We start from the raw sequence: 21,228 nt of genomic DNA, 5'->3' as shown, positions 1-21,228 counted from the left end.
AAATAATTTTCTTTTAATCCATAAGTTTAAAATAAAATATCTAATTTTAAAAAGACAGAAATTTTGTAGGGAGATTCTCGTTAACAACTTATGTTTTTGTAACGTATGGACTTTTCCTGATTTCATTATTCAGTTTGCATGTAGCCGGTACATGCAAACTGAATAAATCCTTGTGACGACGTTTTCACGATTTTACGAACAAAATATTTATTCTACTAATTATATGCTTGTAATCCTTACTTATCATATAGATACTAATAGTAGGTACCTACTAAGTAATATGATGAAAAAGTTTGTCTGTCTGTAAGTTACGTTTTTAAGCCTGAAATACTTGATGGTTTTTGATGAATAATGATAATAAGATAGAATCTTGGAAAATTGTGAAGTTACTATTCTTTAAAAAATTGTGTGCGTGTACTAGTGTACACACGTAAGAAGTGAAACTTCTTTATGACCTTGTTTTTCAAAAAATAATTTACTATATGCAACTTTACATAAATACGTCGAATCACGCGTGGTAGGGATAAAAGATCGCAACGAAAAAATGTTACACTAAATTTTTTTCCAACCCCGATAAAGAAGTTTCACTTCAAAAGTTTAATCTTGCGATAATTTTGAACGAAGTCGTGGTCATAAATTGAATTGTAGTTTATTATTTACTGATTCTTACCTACATTACTGCGAATCATATGCAATTAGGTAATACGGGTACTAAATGCAAAGTTCAATTCTTCGTAATTCTATTTTAAGGACTAATCTGTACCCAGTATAGTAAATATAGGATGTTCATTATTATTTGATTTCCATAACCATTAAATAAAATATTTGCATGTGTATCAATGAATATAAGAAAGGTGACAAAATACCTATCTATGAGATTATATTTAAATTTTAATTTATAAAAATGTTGATAGGGATAAAATACTATCGCACTTCCAATTAATATTAAGGTAAAATTTTAAAAGTTAGTACAATGATATTTTATAGAAAAGCTCTTTTTGTTTATCTCCCTTCATTAAAAAAAAAGTTAAGTAAAATCAAATTGTCATTACATCTTAAAAGAAAGCATTATAGTCCAAATATTTTAAGATTTTCATCATCCTAAATAAATTAAATAAAAAATATACTTAAATAAAAGGAGCACGCTGTATACACGAGTGATAAAATGAAATCGGAAAGAGGCGCTTGCGCATTCGTAATCACAAGATTGCATCTCGCTTGTCAGTTAGCCTTCGACCGTCCTGCAGTCAACACTGCTGTGTGCACTGGTATGTATTTATTTTATTTTCAAATAATAATAAGAAATGTAAAAAGTAATGTTATCTGTTATCATCCATAAAATTGCAAATTTTAACAAAGATTGGAAAGATGGGTTCAAAAATTGTTTCTCTTCTTTAAAAATTTCATATTTATAAATAAGTTCTTTAGTATTTTTTATAATTTTGAACAATTTAGATTTTAGATGATACCTGCTTTTGCTTTTAATGATTATAAAACTAATTTTAATTAAACACGGTTTTGATTAATCAATTGAATTGCAACTGAGTCAATTTAATCAATCATGTAATTTTAAAATTTTCATCAAAATTTGGATTTTTTATGAATATAGTTTATTTATTTAACATCAATTCTTTGAACGGAGTTGAAATTTTCTTTAAAAATTCTTTTGCGTCATTGTTAAAATAATATTTAAACAATTAAACAAACAAAACATTCAGAATGTAGATAAACTATTGTAAACAACCTTCAAATAGATTGTTATCTCAAGTGCATATAATTAAAGGATTTTAAAGGGATTACTAATTATAATACTATTTTATGTGTTTATGTTGGTTTATATGCAGTTTATGAATTATGATGTAATCCGTACTAACAGATATACATAAATGTCTGCCTGTAACATTTTCACGAATAAGACACAGTATCGAACTGGATGAAATTTCGAATGAAAATAGTTGATGATCTAGGGTTAAGCAGAAGTTTCTACGAAATAGGGGATTATACTTTTGTATAGATACAGTTTTAGTACACAGCTTTTCGAAACGGCTAGTAATAGATACCTAATTACATGGAAAAGAATATTTTTACAATAATTGTATCAAACTAGGTTCAACTTATGATCGCTCGGTTCTAGGAAATAAATTCTATTATGGTTCGATTGTAAAATATAATCTTAATCTGTGATAAATTTCACGAAATTTCTATTTATCCGCACTTGCTTGTTTGAGTGAGTAACATCCATACATCCAAATATCTATACACAACTAGTTACTAGCAAACTTAAGTACCCGTCCGACTAGGGCCCTTCCGGCCTCCTCCACTCAAGCGACAGCCCTTAGCCGAGGTTCGACATCCCCGTCAAAGCGGGACACCCTTGCGCATGTCGCTACCAGGGTGAACCTTCAGTTCACCCACGCGTCCGCGTTAAAATGTAGAAGCCGTTCTGGCCACACAAAAAAAAAAACTTAAGTAATTTAGTACGAACAAAAAAAAAATGAATTTCGTACTCTCTTTATCTATTATTTTTCATTTTTTTTTAAATTTATATTTTAACTTTGAATTTTATCCCGCTTTTATTAAGTATGTATTTAAATAAATTTTAATTTATAATTACTTTTTTCAGAACACCTACATCGCGCAGTCACAACTCGTATCGACCGTAATTATTTTTTAACAAAAACTTATTTAAAAATTTTGATAACAATTATTTTTATCACCTATCTAATTGTATTTTGCATTATCTTTGTTTCGCAGTTTTATTGAACATTAATTACGATTTTTTTAATTGTACTAAGAAAGTAGCAAAACCGGAAACCCTAACCCTTTTATTTATTTTAAATAAATGTTCTAACAGCTTTGTGTTTTATTTCAAGTTAAATCTACTGACTCTTACAAGTAAATAAGCTTAAAACTAGATGAAATTCAACGCATCTTAATCCTGCCAACTGTTATACTGAATCGATTTGGGGGCGTCCATAAATTATTAAAAATTTGAACACAAAATCACCACACGTATTATTCTCTGGTGCGTAGTAGATACAAAAAATGTTAACTATAAAAAAGAGAACTACATACACAATACATAAAAGCAAAGGCTTTGTTGCATATCCGCTATTTAAATCGTTTGAAACAAACGTACATAATATGTATCTACCTGCAAATGTACATATAAATGTATGTATGTATGAAAATCTGTACCGACAATAGGATGTCTACAATCAGCTGTCCTTGTGAAGGTACGTTATATCTAATTATCATCTCTCTGTGTAACGCTTTGGCAAACTAAGGCATTTTATAACATTGCGACTTTAAATCGCAAATTGAACTATGCATTTGCATGTGCAAACAGAAAGAACAACTACAAATTTACATCTTATAATATATAAAAATGAATCGCAAAATGTGTTGGTAAGCGCATAACTCGAGAACAGCTGAACCGATTTCTTTTTTTTATAACATTCGTTGAAGAACGAGGATGGTTCTTATGGAGAGAAAACGTAAACATGTACCACGGGCGAAGCCGTTAAATATAGTATATAAAGGATGATCGATATTCGACCTCTAAAATATGTAGGTATATAAAATAGAGATGAAAAAGGTGATCTTAATTCGACCTTTTCACTCTAACGACTCTCAAGTTCGTTCCACTGCAATGCACGTACCGCGATGAAACATACATTCGACAAATATGCTAATAATATGAAAACAATGATATAATATGCATCATCAAGATAAACAATAGAAACACTTAGAATACGATTTCACGCTGAAAACACAAAATCGATTATAATGAGATTTGTCATGCATTTGGTTAAATAGCTCAGGTCAAGTTTGAGCTATTTTTCAACACCTATGTAAGTGAATTTATTTGTATGAAGAACGACTATCAAACAATTATGTGATGTACATGTTTATATTTTTAATTTTTATTGTTTAAAACATCATTTCACCTTCAACATTTATCTTTGTAGTATTAATACGAGAGTTATAAAAAATGAAATACTTGCTATTGGTGTTTCTAAGTTTTTTGCGACTAAAAGTCGTTGTATATGAAAGTGCCTAAGAGCTATTACGCACTGTCGACCAGTCGCTGGCGACTCAGTCGCCGGCGACTGTGACTTACTATAGTTTAAATAGGGGCTTGCGCACTTAGTCGTCAGTCGTCCAGGAGTAAGTCCGCCGGCGACTCAGTCGCCGGCGACTGGTCGACAGTGCGTAATAGCTCTAAGTGTACCTATGCACTAATCACAATCACAATGGGATTTAGCACGTAGATACAAATCAGTGCTTGTGTAAGTACTATGTTGACATGTAACTGACTTATGTACCTAGGTACTTATGGTAAATAATATTTTATTTAAATACATTGCCACAGAAAAACATTTCTTAAAAATGTCACTTTATTTGAGCGTGATTCGTGTTGTAATATATTAACCTAATGCTAGCTCGTCTATCTGAATACAAAATTTCATCAATATTAGTCCATGACTTGAGAAAACAGTCAGGAACGTAATGGGTGGTTAGTGTAGACTGTAGAGTATAGTGTAGGTTCGATTTAAAATTATACTGTGTCATTAATTATTTTCTAGGTTTTATTTCCACGAGCATCCAATTATTTGTTAAATGAAGATTTGTATGTATGAGGTGGTATGTATGGAAAGTAAAAACGTAAGTATGTTTGTCAGTTTCCTAGTACCCTAGACACAGATTCCTCTTAGTTAAGGACTAGATAAAATATCCTTATATGAACGTCTAGAATTGATCAGATCAATATAAATAACCCATTGAGCCCCGAACGGCCCGATCGGTCCACGACACAATAGATTTTCTATTGTGGCTGTGATTCCGGGGCCTGAGTTATTACGAGTATGTTACGAGTGAAGAATTATGATATTGAATTCTTAGACAAAGATATGTTGAAATAAAGATAATAAGTTCCCCGAAATTAAGTATTTTGTTATATTCTTACATATAATTTTGCAGTTACGTTTTAAATAATGGTACCTACTCAATAGATAATTAAACTTGTATTGAACCTTTTTTTCCATTTTAATCGAAAACAAAGGTTTTGTAAACAGGCTCTATGGTAACAAGGCCAAGTGATTGGAGCCGATTTTAATATGTGTTGCAAGTGAAATGTAATTGTTTGCATAATTATATATCGATTCAATTTCTGATTGAGTTTTTATCTCAGTGAGGTAGTATTTCTAAAGAGTTAGAAGATACAGTTTAGATTGAGTTTATTTTTCTTAAATTGAAATTAAATTAGACAATATTATGCGAAAAGCATGTAATATATCTATGTATATAAACTAACAATCTTGACATACTCTTAACAACGTTGTTTTAATAATAATTAATAAATGTACATAATATGTGATTTGAGTCCTTTCTCTCCCTAATAATCCTGGCAATAAAATAATAAATAAGAACGCGATAATTATATTGCATAATTCTTTTTTACTTTCACTCTTAAATTTTTGACGTGACAACGTCTTATAATTCGATAGAGCCGGCTGCACGCACGAAAAAACATGACTCATGCGGCGTTACCTCGCTCTGAGGCGTTCCGTTAGGTTTGAAGTGCAAGCGAGAGCGCGGAACGAGCGACAAAGAAGCACAATCGGACGTTGTCACGTTCAACTATCGTCTATAAACCGACTTTACAGACAACCAATTTTTTTTAAATAGCTGCAATATACAATTTAGTGATAAGTGCCTATTATCAATACATTATGAATTACATATACAGTTGTTATACAGTTGTATGTATAATTTATAGTGTAGAGAAGATAAACACTAAAGGCATTTTTTATATATCTTGAATGGTCGTGTGTTTCATCACGAAACGTGCACTGAGAGGCAGATGAGAGTGGTTGCAATGAAAAGGACTAATTTCGAACACACATTACTATTTTTAGTAGGTAAAAATCTACCAAACGAATCCTAGTTCCTATTGTATTCAGTACGTACATTTATTACTACGTGTCTGTCTATTACGTAAGACATTTGTAACTGATTGATGATGTTTAAGACACTACAAGGTGAAGCAAACTGAACAAGTATATAACAATGCATTTCTGGTTCGTTTATACAGGATGAAGGGCAAATCTGACTTATGTGTCTATAAATATAAAATTCTTGTGACACAATGCTCCGAAACGGCTGCGCCGGTTCTTATGAAATTTTGTGTGCCTATTGGGTAGATCTGAGAATCGGCCAACATCTAATTTTCATACCCCTAAGCGATAAGAGTAAGGTAAAACAACGTTTACCGGGACAGCTAGTATGAAACTATAAATATAAAATTATCGTGGCATTGTCACTTAAAAAAAAAAAAAAATTGTCACTCAAGTCCTTCCGAAATGGGATTTTTATTTAATTTTATGACAGAGAATAGATATCCTACTAATATTATAAATGCGAAAGTTTGTGAGGATGTGTGTGTGTGTGTGTTTGTAACTCCTTCACGCAAATACTACTGAACCGATTACAATGAAATTTAGCACACATATAGAGGGTAACTTGGATTAACACATAGGATAGGTTTTATCCCGGAAATCCCTCGGGAACGGGACCTATGCGGGTTATCCTTTGAAAACGCGGGCGGAAATCTAGTAATTTACTATATTCCAAAGTTTTAAGGTTATTCTAGCAAATCAACGTTTGTCGGGTCGGCTAGTATAATAAGCTAAAATATACTCAACATAGAATTTTAGCATAGTCTATTTAATCTATAGCTGATATATTGATATAAATCTTTAGCTGACGAGTTTGTTTGTTTGTTTGAACGCGCTAATCTTAAGAACTACTGGTCCGATTTGAAAATTATTTCGGTGTTGGATAGCCCATTTATCGAGGAAGGCTATATATCATCGCGCTAAGACCAACAGTAGCGGAGCCTTGCGGTTGACACCGCGGAGCGCAGCTAGTGGAAAATAAATCTCGTGAAGCTTGTTTGAATGGATGTAAATATTATGAACTTAGTTATGTGTTTACGAAAATAAATGAATTTAATTATTATGTGGCGTTTTATTTTACCCTTAATATATTATAATGTGATTACCAGCCCTATGTAACATATTATAAAGACTTTTACTGTAATGGCGAATGATATCAGAACCTACAAACTTTCCTACAAAATTTCCGTACTATAATTTATGTTTTAACAATAGAAGATTTAAAATGGCACGTGGAAATCATGGCATGAATGAATGAATGACCAATCATAGTTCCAATTATGTATTAAAGTTTCCACAGGTTAAAAATATCACAGTACGTAGACTAAATAATATAGGAAACGGATGTGTCCGTAAATTGAATGCACTCATATATCTTGAGTCATTTTCATTCTGTAATCTTCAGTTATATAAGTTAAAGGTATGCGTACACTAGGTGTTAGGGTATATGCACGTATGACGTCATAATTTTTTTTGTTTGTTTGTGGAGTTTATATTTTTTATTACGTGAATGTTGTTAAGAATATAGGTATGTATTGTTCTCGTAAATACAATTTATTAGACCAATAGGGAAAACAGTAAAATCGCGAACAAATACACGTATCTAAAATGTTTTATTATAATTATATCACATAAAATATAAGTACAAATATTATTCATTTAAATGAAATAAATTACGCAATTGTACTATTTGTTTTATTACATAAAGATTACGTTTAATTGCACTGTAAGATAAATGCTAATTCACATAATTGAGATTAACTTAAAGTAATGGAAAACAACAAAAACTTACAACTATTAAAATACTTCTCACTATAATTTATTTTTTAATATAAACTAATAGGATTCTTGAACAAACACATAATCAAATAGTAGTATTATTATTAAATTTACTATTTAATAAAATATGATATTTTTTAATATTTAAATATGCTTAATATTAATATATAAAATATGCTTAATAATATTAATTAAAAAATATGTATAATCGATAAACTTAAACAAAATAATAAATGGAAAGATCTTACTTTAATGTGCCTCAATTTGAAGATATTAATATCCAAAAACCAAGTATATCTGAAACAAAGAAAACACAATAAATTAATAATTATGTATTGCAATATATGTATAAAAACACTGACATAAAATTAATCTTGGGAAAGCAAAATTAAAGTTTTAATATGGGTTACCCTCAAAATTAGAAATTACACATTGAGCGAAACTGTTTTCGGCTTTTGAGCGTAATCTATAAATTTCCATGAAAATCTATACTTAATATTATTAAACTGAAGAGTTTGTTTGTTTGAACACGTTAATCTCAGGAACTACTGGTCCGATTTGAAAAATTCTTTCGGTGTTAGATAGCCCATTTATCGAGGTATATATCATTACTAGGTATATACTAGGCTATATATCATTACGCTAACACCAACAGGAGTGGAGCCACGCGGGTGAAACCGCGAAGCGCAGCTAGTTATCTATATTCTGACCATGATAAATATAACAATAATATTACGATACTTACTCACTATAAATATAGAGCAAGTTAAAAGAGAAATACGACACTCAGCAAGTACAGCCAGCAACGCAGTGAGCACGCTGCCAGACCCCACCGCGGCGGGTAGCACCATACTTATATGAACCAGATATAAAGGAATACTTCACTCACCTCACCTTAACACCCCTGCAGCTAGCGAAGCCAGTTCAGCCAGCACAATCACCACTAAAATAGAAAACTAATGCTATATAAAACTATTAGAACAAAAGCAATACGTCACTCACCTCACCCTAACGCCCCGGCAGCTAGTGAAGCAAGTACAGCCAGCAGCGCAGTGAGCACGCTGCCGGAGCCCACCGCAGCGGGCAGCACGCCGCTCGCGCCGAACGCGTCCGCTGCGTACAACGTATCTGCAACCGCGCGCCCGTCAGTGGGGTCGCGCGACTGGGTTTTATCTAGCCTAAGTTATGCTACTGGTTTGTGAACCTAGCTTAGTATTTTGTCTACTGAATAACCTAGCGTTTTATTTTGTGTACTAAATAATCTACTTTAAGTTGTGGTACTCGTATGTGAAAGGGTTTGATCTAGCCTAAGTTGTGCTACTGGTTTTTGTAAGAACCTAATATTTTGTCAACTAAATAGCTTTGTTTAAGTTGTGCTACTCGTATTTGTAACGGTTTGATCTAACCTAAGTTGTGCTACTGGTTTGTGAACCTAGCTTAGTATTTTGTTTACTAAATAACCTAGCTCACTATATTGCTACTTGTGATACGGGCTTACTGGCTGGCATTATTTTTGCTACTTTGTACTAGGATTCTGCTACTGGCTTGTCGGCTATTACGAATCAATATCACTAGCCTTGTGCTAATATTTTTATACTAATTTATCCAATACTGGCTTTGTATGGCCTAGCCTTTATAGTTATGTGATTTTTATGTTACAGTAATTTTTAACCAGCCAGTTTTTATTCCAGCAATTCATAATATTACCCTACTAGCTTTATATTATTTATTTAACAACACTGACATTGGTTTTACTAACTATATTATAACGCTATCTACCTACTGACTTTGTGACTTTTACCCTACTCAATTAGGGTTTGGTTTACTTTTGTTTTTAATTCTTTTGTATCGATGTCTATACTACATCTGTTGTTTTTTTTATTATTTGCAGTTTTTAAATAAAAAAGATAGCTTTTTACTGACCTTGCTTATGTGACCCTACCCTACTTGCTTATGGGACAAAGCTTTTTATCCTAGCCTAATAAGCACTTTTAACTTTGAAATTGGACACGATTTTGATAATATATTTGCTTACTGGCTCAGTAGGATTTGCTCTATAGCTATTTCTTTAATAAATATCTACAAAAGTTTCTAGGAATATTAATTTGAAAATTTACTAACATTTACATCAGATAAATCAATCATAATAAATTATCCATCATTTCTTATTCAAATTTAATCTATAATTAAAACTAAAATTTAAAATATTTTTTATAATAACTAACACCATCAAAAGCAAACTATAGAAGAAGATACCATCGACCATCAGGCAATAATTTTCGTGCAGAAATTAAAATAAATAATATTAAGCTAGAGAACCCATTAGTCGCACTAATCCCACTGATTTTCATGCAAAGAAATTTTAAAAATACATACATTTATAATAAGTGCAATTTATTTCATATAATATAATATGAAATTTTGTGCGCATCAAAACATATTTTTTTATGAAATCGTTAAAATAACAATTTTCTGTGTTTATTTTTTATTTTCTCCAACATTGATAGATTGCACTTATTATAAAGAAAAATAAAATACACCAAATAGAAGAAGTAATAGAACATAAGTAAAATTCCTACAATAATAAAGAAATACTCATTATAAAATTATACATCAGTAATTAAGGAAAAATTAACAATTTAGAAATAAGCATGATACGTTCTATTATATAAAAAATAAATAGTTTACAAATTTTTATACAGTACAATACAAAGATAGGGAAAATATAAAGTAAAAAAAAATGTTATGAAAGTAAATAAAGATGCATTATGATTATAAATAAAGACACAATATAAGTAGTGTGTATTTAAAAAAAAATGTGCCGTAATACCTATAACGATAATCCGCGCCAATAAAGAATCAAATCAAAATGGCGATACATATCTTGCGTGTGAGCGAGATAGCACTTAAAATATTATGTGCAAGTGAGATAAACGTCTCTTTATTTTATATAACACAATACATATAATGTTATGTACATTCTTTTATTCATTTTTAAAGTCAGAATGAGATTTGGTATTTTATTATGTCCGTCTCATTTTCTTTTCATTTCTTATAGATTTTGACACTTCTCCGTTCACTTGTCAAATACACATCATTTACTGGCACGAATTACATTCCTTCCTAGGCACAAATTATTAAAAAAAATATGCAAATACACGATTTTTAACTACTTGTGATCTACAAAATATTATGTGCGATATTTTTATGACAAATGACATACCTAATTGACCGACTTCCATGGAGAATGAAGTTGATGTAAAAAAAAACAGATAATAAGCTTGTGCTAATCATATTATAATAAATGGATTGATTAAATAAATATGATAAAATTTAGCACAGCGTTTTTATTTATCATCTCATTAAAATATGAAAAGATGGCTTAAAATGATCTATTTTAACTCTAAAAGAGCTTGCTTGCTCTTAAAAAAAATCCTACTTTTATAAATCTTAATTGAATATTAATATAATTGTATGTAATAATGTTGTTTAATGTATTAAAATAAATAAATTATTATTAAAGTATAGAAGTCCAGTACATAGAGAACCACCACCATAGTATAAAACCATACTCCGTAAGTTAAGGTTTATTTTAAAATGGCGTACACTTTGACCTGATTTGAATAGATATTTCGAACAACAAGCACATCATAAAGAAAACGGCATGTTTATAACCAAAAAAAAAATAAGTTGAAAAACTTATTTTTTTTAACAAACATATATTACAACCGAGAGAAGAATCCCCCTATATTTATTCTTAAGCATTCTTTATCAATCAAAATTTACCCCACAACTCAGGCTCAAAGTATACGCCATACCACCCCCTATATAAAATAAATAAATACAATATATATAAATATAATATTTACCTCCATATCGATTTAGCAGTGCCATAACAACCCCATTGGTCCAGCCAAAACCGGTCTGTAGCACGTATTCACCCCCACCCCCGTAGCCGCCGAAAATCGTTGCGTCGTACTGGAAAATGATATTAAATTAATATGAATGAAAAACATAACAAAATACATTTTGGAACCTTATTTTAGTAGGAATTCGAAACGGCAGTGTTTTTTAAGCTATGGCATAGCTTCTATCGCGGGCCTTGAGCACGGGGACCGAATCCAGAAATTCCGTAACGAAAAACCTCACGCTTCCCACTCCGACGGGCGCGGAGGTGTGGCTTGAAGGCATAGCATGCAATAGCTTTACCGCGGCAGTCCCCGAGTGCCACACGTCTTTTTTTTACAAATAATGTATTCTTCGAATCCCGAATTATTTGTTTGTTATTTCATGTATGAATTAAATTTTTCTTGTAACTTGTAAATAGCTGACATGGTTCCTAACAACAGATATTCATATATTTCATAGTTGTAGACTTGCTACCTACATCTAATTCAAAACCCCACTTTTTAACATAGCAGTGCATAGAAATCTGGTTTAAATGAGCTATTATTAAAAAAAAAATCACTTTTCCAACTTATCTCGTTAGTTTTCTACTTTCACATCTTAAAATTCGCCGACATTAGCTATCATTACTAAAAAATCTTCACCTTTTCAAGCATAGTGATTTTCTGCATCCAGACCATTTTTAACTGTCCTCTTATTATAAATTTATAAAGAATAGAAAAAATTCGATCACGAGACGGGACTCGAACCCGCATGTCATCCATCTACCGCTACTATAGAGTCTTATCTCTTCAAACATAGCATTAACATTACTAGATCTCAAAATCAAACTGTTCCCGCTAAATTATCTGCATCTACTTTAGAGTCTTACCTTTTCCAACATAGCGGTTTTCTGTTTCCACACTTCAAAGTTCGATCTGACCCATTTAGTAGCGATTTCATTGGCCAATCTCTTGGCTTCAGGTAGACCGGTGCTGTCCAGGCCCACAACAAAGATGTATTGGAGTGGGGGCCACGCGTTGGGGTAGTCCCATTGTTCACCAGAATGCTCGAAGGTCGTGGGGATACCACCTTCGAATATGTCCACCTGATAAAAGAAAATAATATTTGAAAGAAAAAAATTGGTTGTCTGTAAAGTCGGTTTACTGACGATAGTTGAACGTGACAACGTCCGATTGTGCTTCTTTGTCTCTCGTTCCCCGCTCTTGCTCGCACTTCAAGCCTTACATGGAACGCCTCAGAGCAAGGTAACGCCGCATGAGTCATGTTTTTTCGTGCGTGCAGCCGGCTTTATCGAATTATAAGACGTTGTCACGTCAAAAGAGAGCAAATTTATTGCCAAACACTGAATACAAAATTTATCTTAATATTAAATGCAATATTGTCTCTTCACATCAATATTTGCTTGCAAATTTTAAGATTGCTAGTACATTTCCACCTGAATGGAAAGTCATTAATATAATTGATTTAATTTAATCCTTTTTTTATTCGAAATTTCATTTGTTTATTTTCACAATCACGCTCAAAATTGTCCTAAGCAAAAGTCTGCCTTCGCGTATATTGGGTAGAGTTTTTGTATGACTGATACAATATGTTTTGAACATTACTGCCACGAAATAAGGTGTTATTTACAATTATATACGACGCTCACACATTTTTTGACAACTTTAATAGGCGATTGTCGGTCTAGTTGTTTGTAATACGTCAATTATTCCAGAAAATACAGCTGTAATTCAAGACTCTTCTTTTTTTTTCTTTGTATTTTATCTCTCTCTCTCTTGTGTCTTTGTAATTATGTTACCAAGCCACCCGAGCTATCAGCGACAAAAAAATGTGACCACTAGTAAATATTTCTTTTGTGCGATTCTTTTTATATTATTTATCACATTTTGGTGTTCACAATATAAACAGAATGTAACACAACTGAGTTGAGCGTTCCAAGTTCCAACACATTATAGCATTTAGGTCTACTGGTAGAACACAGGTTTTTTCCTAGCATAGGAGATATTGTTCAAAATGTCACAATAAATGTACCACATATTATAGTTATTATATTATGTAAGTTGTCTGTTGTGTTGTAACCATGTTTGATTGCAAATAAATGATTTGATTTGAGTAATGCCACACCCCGGACACTCCATACAAAATTATCGTTTTGACAGTCACACTGTAGAGACTGCAAATGTGTGTGTTAACGCTTTATGGTTGGCACATTTGTGACTAGCGTAAAAAAAAATTCGCGTTTATCTGATGAAATACATCCGTAAACAGCACAATATCTAACCATTTTCTACGAAAAACGATAATCACAAATCCAAAATAATAAAATTACTTTCAGTCAATTTGATTAATGTTGTCAATCTTCGTTGCGTATCGTCCCTGTAGAAAAATGTGGACCATTTTTAGACTAATCGTGCGGGGTGAGGTAAGTGTTTAATTTTGGCGGGAGGCGGAGAGTGTCCGTTCTGTAGCGTTTAGCTACTATTATGTATTCTGTGGTAATGCCTAAGTAACTAAGTAACAAACCTTAACTTTGTCCAAATAATTGATGACTCGGTTCACATAGTACTCTTTCCTGGCTCTATCATAGCAGCCAGTCCATAGAGGCGCTATATTAGATGGATAGAAGTAATCCCTGCGTCTGCCAGATTCTAGACTGAAATCCAGCCAGACACCAACGTCTTCGTGCCATAATACCTGGAAATATATAAATAAATAATTACTTATGTAGATTAATCTATATATTATATATAAATGAAACCATAGCATCACGTGTGAGCGGCTGAACCGATTTCGATAATTCTTTTTTTATTATATTCTTAAAAATGGAATATCAGAATTAAAAGGAGCCTAAGTTACTCCTTATAACATCGGCTATCTGTGATTGAAAGTCTCGTCAAAATCGGTCCAGCCGTTCCAGAGATTAGCCGGAACAAACAGACCAAAGTTGTAAAAATGACTATTTTGGTAGATGTACCGTGTATGCATGCATATGCATTTAGTAAAAAGCGGGTATTTTAATATTTCAAATAGACACTCTAATATTATTAGTATGGATTTTTTAGGAAAACATATTCGGATAAAATTATGGCACTAATTTAATAAGTCTACGTGTTTTTATAAAATCATTCCAAACTTATTTAAAACCTTTTCCTCATATTAATAAAGCATACTTTTATTTATCAAGGTCATATTATATCTGTATAGAAAAATTCATCACATTTTGCACCTACGTTTACATATCCATACTAATATTATAAATGCGAAAGTAACTCTGTCTGTCTGTCTGTTACTCAATCACGCCTTAACTACTGAACCAATTTGCATGAAATTTGGTATAGAGATATTTTGATACCCGAGAAAGGACATAGGATAGATTATACCGTAAATCCCGCGGGAACGGGAACTATGCGGGTTATTCTTTGACTGCGCGGGCGATGCCGCGGTTGGAAAGCTAGTTATTACATATATTTTTTAAACAATAAACATATATTTTTACCTTTTCAATCGCGTCCAACATCTCCGCATGCACATTCCTATAATACCCGGCTTTGTCTGTATTTCCCAGAAGTGCGTGGAATTCCGACATGAGTTGTGCGTTCCAACACATTATAGCATTTAGGTCTACTGGTATTATAGACCTGGTTTTTAGATTTGTTAGGTTACCTGGAAAGATTATTATAATTATGTTATCCTACTAATATTATAAATGCGAAAGTTTGTGAGGATGTGTGTGTGTGTTTTTTACTCTTTCACGCAAATACTACTGAACCGATTACAATGAAATTTAGCACACATATAGAGGGTAACTTGGATTAACACATAGGATAAATTTCATCCCGGAAATTCCACGGGAACGGGAACTATGCGGGTTTATCTTTCAAAACGCGGGCGAAGCCGCGGGCGGAAAGCTAGTATTTTAATATAATGATGGCTTATGAGAGTAGGAACTGACCAAATATGATATGGATGTAAGCAGGAATAAAGGTTTTCATCCTTAAAGATTAAAAATTAAAATATCTGAACTCTATGCCGTCTCTTGTCTAAGGCGGTAAGAATGCTCACTTATAATAATAACATTATTTTTTGTCCCTTCAAAATTTATGCTTACCATATCATTAAAATAAAGTATTTAACAAATTGACTTCAAATAGATTTTCAAAATCGCTCCAGGCGTTTCTGATCTTCTGTATTATTATTAACCACTCACAAGTTTTTACTGTGATATAATTAAAATATTTACCTTTATTAGTCCCATTGAGAATAAACCATCTAGATGAAAAGTCCCACCCCGATTCCGCTGCTGCTTTTAACTCAGCATACAATTCTTCTTTTTTGTCTTCTGTATCGAAATGCCTATAAATATAATTATTGTAATATTTGAGTGTGTTAGAAAACTTGTTGAAATCATTTGTTAAATGTAGATTAATAAAAAAAAATGTATGTTTTAACTAATATAAAAAAATTGATTAAAAATATATAAACAAAAATATTTGATTTAATTTTTGTATTCTTCGTAGATTTAATTTAAAATAAGCCCACCTTTTTCCAATTTCTCCCACTACAAAGACATAAGACACAAAAAATCATATTAATATACATAATATACTATATTTCATGCCAGGAATCCTACACAAAATTATAAACAAATATGTAATATGTAGTATATAGGATTATTTATAATATATAATGATAAATTACTTAGCACAATCGATGTCTTCTTTATAACTTTCAGGCCTTGGTCCTTGAGATTGATCAGTATACCTCCATAGTTTCACTCTGAAAATAGATGATAAAAATCCATTCTTATATTGAAAATTTAAATCATGTTATAGTCAGCATAATCGCCTATTTAAAGGTCGTCTAAAAGTAAAATGTCCAAGAGCAATGTATAAAACATCAATTGAAATTTACATCTTATTTCGTTGCAGTAATGTTCAAGGTCTATTGTATCTCTATTAATAAAACTCTGCCGTACACGTAGGCAGAGTTTTGCATGGGACAGTTTTTAAGCGTGAATTACGAGTCTAGTTATATATTACTAGCTTTCCGCGGTTTCGCTCGCGTTTTCAAAGAAAACCCGCATAGCTCCCGTTCCCGTGGGATTTCCGGGAAAAAACCTATCCTATTTCCTTTCTCGGGTATCAAAATATCTCTATACCAAATTTCATGCAAATTGGTTCAGTAGTTAAGGCGTGATTGAGTAAAAAACAGACAGACAGAGTTACTTTCGCATTAATTATCCTACTACTATTATAAAGGCTAAAGTTTGTAAGTATGGATGTATGGATGTTTGTTACTCTTTGACGTAAAAACTACTGAATGGATTTGAATGAAACTTTACCACAATATAGCTTATACATAGCAGAATAACACATAGGATAGGTTTTATCCCGGAAATCCCACGGGAAGGGGAACTATGCGGGATTTTATTTGAAAACGCGGGCGAAACCGCGGGTTGAAAGCTAGTAATACATATTAATAATAGTATGGGTAGTCAAAGTTTATACCATAAAAATAGAATTTTTACTTACGTTTGTCCTTCATGTTTGAACTCCACTGTGTGATTGGTTACCCAATAATCAAATTCTCTATCTAGTGTGTGAATGTGCATCCTTAGATATTCGAGATCAGACGAATCGTCATATATTAACTTCACCATTGGAATCAGGAGCGGGGGTTGTGATCTGAAAATGTGAAAAAATATGCCAATAATAAATACATATAAAGTTTCTTAAGTTTTGTTAGTGAACCTAATAAGTTTAAATCACTTTTAATATAAGTGTATCATATCAATATATATAAAAAAGAAATACCTATTTAGTCACACAATAATATAACTCAAAAACGGCTGACCAGATTTTAATGATATTTGGTTCGTCTACATCTGGATAATAACAGTAAAAAATTGAAAACTCACTAAAATCGTGTACGCGATTAGCTAATTTAATTATACATCTGTTTCACTGATCGATTTTTTTTAGGGACAAGTAGGTGATCAGCCTTCTGTGTCCTGCCAGACCAAGACATTTTTTTTCTTCGTCTCCACCGGGAATCGAACCCCTCGGTGTTACGCTCACGCGTCAACGACTGTACCAAGGAGACGGTCAAACGAATTTTAACAAGAAGCATTTAATAAAAGAAAGAAGCCAAAAAAAACTTTTAAAATACCTCATCTTATAATAAATTCTGCCCCCATTAGGTATAAAACCGATGCGATCGACGACATCCAGGAAATTAGTCACCATTCCCTTAGCAGTGGAACGCATTTCAGATAGAAGGAGACCTTTTATAATCCAATAGGAGTCCCAGTAGTAGAATTCACGGAAACGACCGCCTGGAAAATATAAGGAATTTAATGAGTAACGTAGTTCCACTCAAAAACAAAGTTCTTTAGTTCATTTTTTGACGTGACAACGTCTTATAATTCGATTGAGCCGGCTGCACGCACGACAAAACATGACTCATGCGGCGTTACCTCGCTCTGAGGCGTTCCATGTAAGGCTTGAAGTGCAAGCGAGAGCGCGGAACGAGCGACAAAGAAGCACAATCGGACGTTGTCACGTTCAACTATGATCAGTAAACCGACTTTACAGACAACCAATTTTTTTAGCTAACTTTTGAGCCGCAGTTTTAATAAAGTGTGTATGCGTGTGTGCGTGTGCATGCGTGTTCATACATTTTTTCTTTGCCAACCTACACATGTACCCACTAACTAAACAACTCACCGGGCACAATAAACGGGTTATCCACATATATAATAGAATACAGATCCTGGTTAAGTTTGACGTCTTCTTTCATCTTCCTGCCCAGTTCCAACCATAATTTGTTCAGATCTGACGCCCATTGGTGGAGCAATGGGTCCTTTATTCTGTCTAGGAACGCTGAAAATGTAAATATATTTTGTTAATATTTGGAAGATAAAAAACATTAATTAACTTAGGCTGAGCTATAGCTAAAACCTAATAAATTATATACTAAAACCTTCCTCTTGTATCACTCGTTCTATTAAAAAAAGGCATCAAAATCCGTTGCGTAGTTTTAAAGATTTAAGCATACATAGCGACAGAGAAAGCGACTTTGTTTTATACTATGTAGTGATGAAATTAGGAAAAGAACTAGAGAAGAGCAATAGCCCAATTCTTGATATAAGTAGGAAAAATGAAGTACATCTATACTAATATTATAAAGAGGAAAGGTTTGTTTGTATGTATGTATGTTTGGTTTTCACGCATAAACTACTGGAGCGATTTTGATGAAATTTGGCACAGATAACCTTTAGACCCTGAGAAAGAACATAGGCTACCTTTTATTGCGAAATATGTACCACGGGCGAAGCCGGGGCGGACTGCTAGTATATAATAAATTTTAATCCCACAAAAATGACATAAAAATCAGTAGAAGCAAAAGAGTATACAAATGTTAAGATTAAAATATATCTGTATTTGAGAATTTAGTTTTAGAATTTATTATTTTCACTACATTTTATAAAACAACCGACCGCCTCCTCGGTACAGTGGTTGACGCGTGAGCGTAACACCGAGGGGTCCTGGGTGTCTTGGTCACAGAAGGCTGATCACCTACTTGTCCCTAAAGAAAATCGATCAGTGAAACAGATGTATAATGCATCTGCCTCTTACCCTACTAGGGGACATGGGACTTCACTTTATAAAACAAAGTCAAAAAATACTGCACTGATTTTCATTCTGTTTTTACTAATCGATAAATGGGTAAGTAACTTACCAGGGTTATCCTTCCAGTCCGTAGGTCTCCAGTCTTCAAACTCCGAGCCTTCCGGATCGAAGTTTTGATTGACAAACTCTAAAATATCAGCCTTGGTCGGTCGGGATCCTGTCCTGGAAGAATATCGTCGTGTATAGTAAACATATTAATAACTATTTATATAGCTATGTCCTTTCTCAAAATATCTTCATACCAAATTTCATGCAAATTGGTTCAGTAGTTAAGGCGTGATTGAGTAACAGACAGACAGACAGAGTTACTTTCGCATTTATAATATTAGTATGGATTCTTCTTATTCAAACCATAGACTAATACACTCAAGAAGACTTACAATCGCCATAGTAAAAAACGTAACTCGTTTCTCAGTTCCCAATTTTGTCGATAGATGTCACTCACAGTAGCATTTGGCATTTTTATAAGCTTTTTTATACGTTTAAGAACTAGATGTCGCCTTAGAGCATTAAGTCGGTTTAATGAAGCTAAGAGATGTCGCTACAAAAAAATCAATGTGCCAAATAGTATCTTGACGTAAAATATAATACGCAAAAAACGTAAACTATAACGTAAAATATAATACGTAAAATATAATACGCAAAAAAATATTTTTATTTAAATGTTATTTTTTGCTCTGAATCGCGCAAGCGAAATGTTTTCGTTACAGAGCATATATACAACTTTCCGCCATTAATAATCGGGGCCTTTACGGCCGGCCGGTCGAGTAGACTAGTCTCTCCCTTTTTCGATTGAGGAAATCCACCTCCCTACCTCCACATCATTTTGTTTTAGTTTTAAAGATTTAATAAGCGTAAAATAATACTTTCTTCATTTTTGTATTTTGAGTAAACGTAACACTAATAACGGTTAGTTTGACCAGAGGCGACTCGTGACAAAATTGTATGGGTGTTTAATTAAGTATTGAACTAAAGTCTAAAACAAAGAAAATACAGTAGCGTAGTAAATTCATTACAAAAAAAAGCACCACAATAAGGGTGCTATTACAGATTTTTAACAAAAAACGCTATTTTACGGTACAATTTTAACTCAAAGCATGAGAACAAAGTAATATCTTAAATCTTTTATATATAAAAATGAATCGCAAAATGTGTTGGTAAGCGCATAACTCGAGAACGGCTGAACCGATTTCGATAATTCTTTTTTTATTATGTTCCTTGAAGTACGAGGATGGTTTTTATGTAGAGAAAACGTAAATATGTACCACGGGCGAAGCCGGGGCGGACCGCTAGTTACAAATAATTGGAATGTTTCGATTTGCAACAAATAATGTTAACGATATTTTTTATCAGTTAAATAGTTTAAGAGATATATCGTAAATACCATTTCAACCGCTATTTTCAAGATGGCGGCCGTGGGACAAGGGTGGCGACCCCACAAACTTGGTTTTAGCTTTACACTGACCCCCCCTACACATCAAAAAAACAAAATTGCGTCCTCTAAAAAATGCAAGGTTAGGGCTAAAAAATGTAACATTTCAATGGATCACTAATAAAAGTAACAAAATGAATTTTTAAAGTTATCTTCTGGAATCAATTTAAATAAAAATATAAAAAAATAATACTATCAAGTATGAAGATGATCTATAAAATGGATTGCGCTATGTTTACGTGATCTTTTGTTTCGCGAAGGACTGAAAATTTCTCTTAACCTCTTATTGGATTCCGTATTTAGGCATTTGATATTCGTATTGGAGTTTAGGTATACGATAAATTTAATTTAAAATTAAAGATATATTAATTGTTAAATGAATGAGCACAACTTTATTATAATTATTTATGGGAGTTCACTGCACCAGCGCTCCTTAGGATGGACCGCCTATTTTTGT

At 32.6% G+C, this 21,228-nt stretch overlaps 1 protein-coding gene across 4 annotated transcripts in view; it reads right to left on the bottom strand.

Moving 5' to 3' along the window:
• Positions 1-21,228, bottom strand: part of LOC149477743 (trehalase-like) — a 49,387-nt gene that overhangs the window by 4,765 nt on the left and 23,394 nt on the right. The window contains exons 4-15 of one of the 4 annotated variants that reach the window (XM_089710354.1): positions 19,389-19,501; positions 18,374-18,529; positions 17,817-17,982; positions 17,180-17,332; positions 16,347-16,424; positions 15,889-16,001; positions 15,145-15,311; positions 14,172-14,342; positions 12,517-12,732; positions 11,609-11,717; positions 8,742-8,867; positions 7,925-8,036 (exon numbers count right to left, since the gene is read on the bottom strand). In XM_089710354.1, the coding sequence (XP_089566480.1) occupies positions 8,743-8,867; positions 11,609-11,717; positions 12,517-12,732; positions 14,172-14,342; positions 15,145-15,311; positions 15,889-16,001; positions 16,347-16,424; positions 17,180-17,332; positions 17,817-17,982; positions 18,374-18,529; positions 19,389-19,501 (1,567 nt within the window). In that variant the 3' untranslated portion in view covers positions 7,925-8,036; position 8,742. Of the gene's footprint in view, positions 1-7,924; positions 8,037-8,741; positions 8,868-11,608; positions 11,718-12,516; positions 12,733-14,171; positions 14,343-15,144; positions 15,312-15,888; positions 16,002-16,346; positions 16,425-17,179; positions 17,333-17,816; positions 17,983-18,373; positions 18,530-19,388; positions 19,502-21,228 lie in introns of those variants that run through there. The other 3 variants (XM_089710355.1, XM_089710352.1, XM_089710353.1) reach the window with 3 other exon arrangements.

Source organism: Colias philodice, chromosome 24 (genome assembly GCF_061535455.1).
Source record: "Colias philodice isolate Cphi_HAF_F1 chromosome 24, ilColPhil1 Martin Lab GWU primary, whole genome shotgun sequence".
Taxonomy (NCBI): domain Eukaryota; kingdom Metazoa; phylum Arthropoda; class Insecta; order Lepidoptera; family Pieridae; genus Colias; species Colias philodice.
The sequence above is the reverse complement of the archived record's forward strand: the minus strand, read 5'-3'. Positions and strand labels throughout refer to the sequence as shown.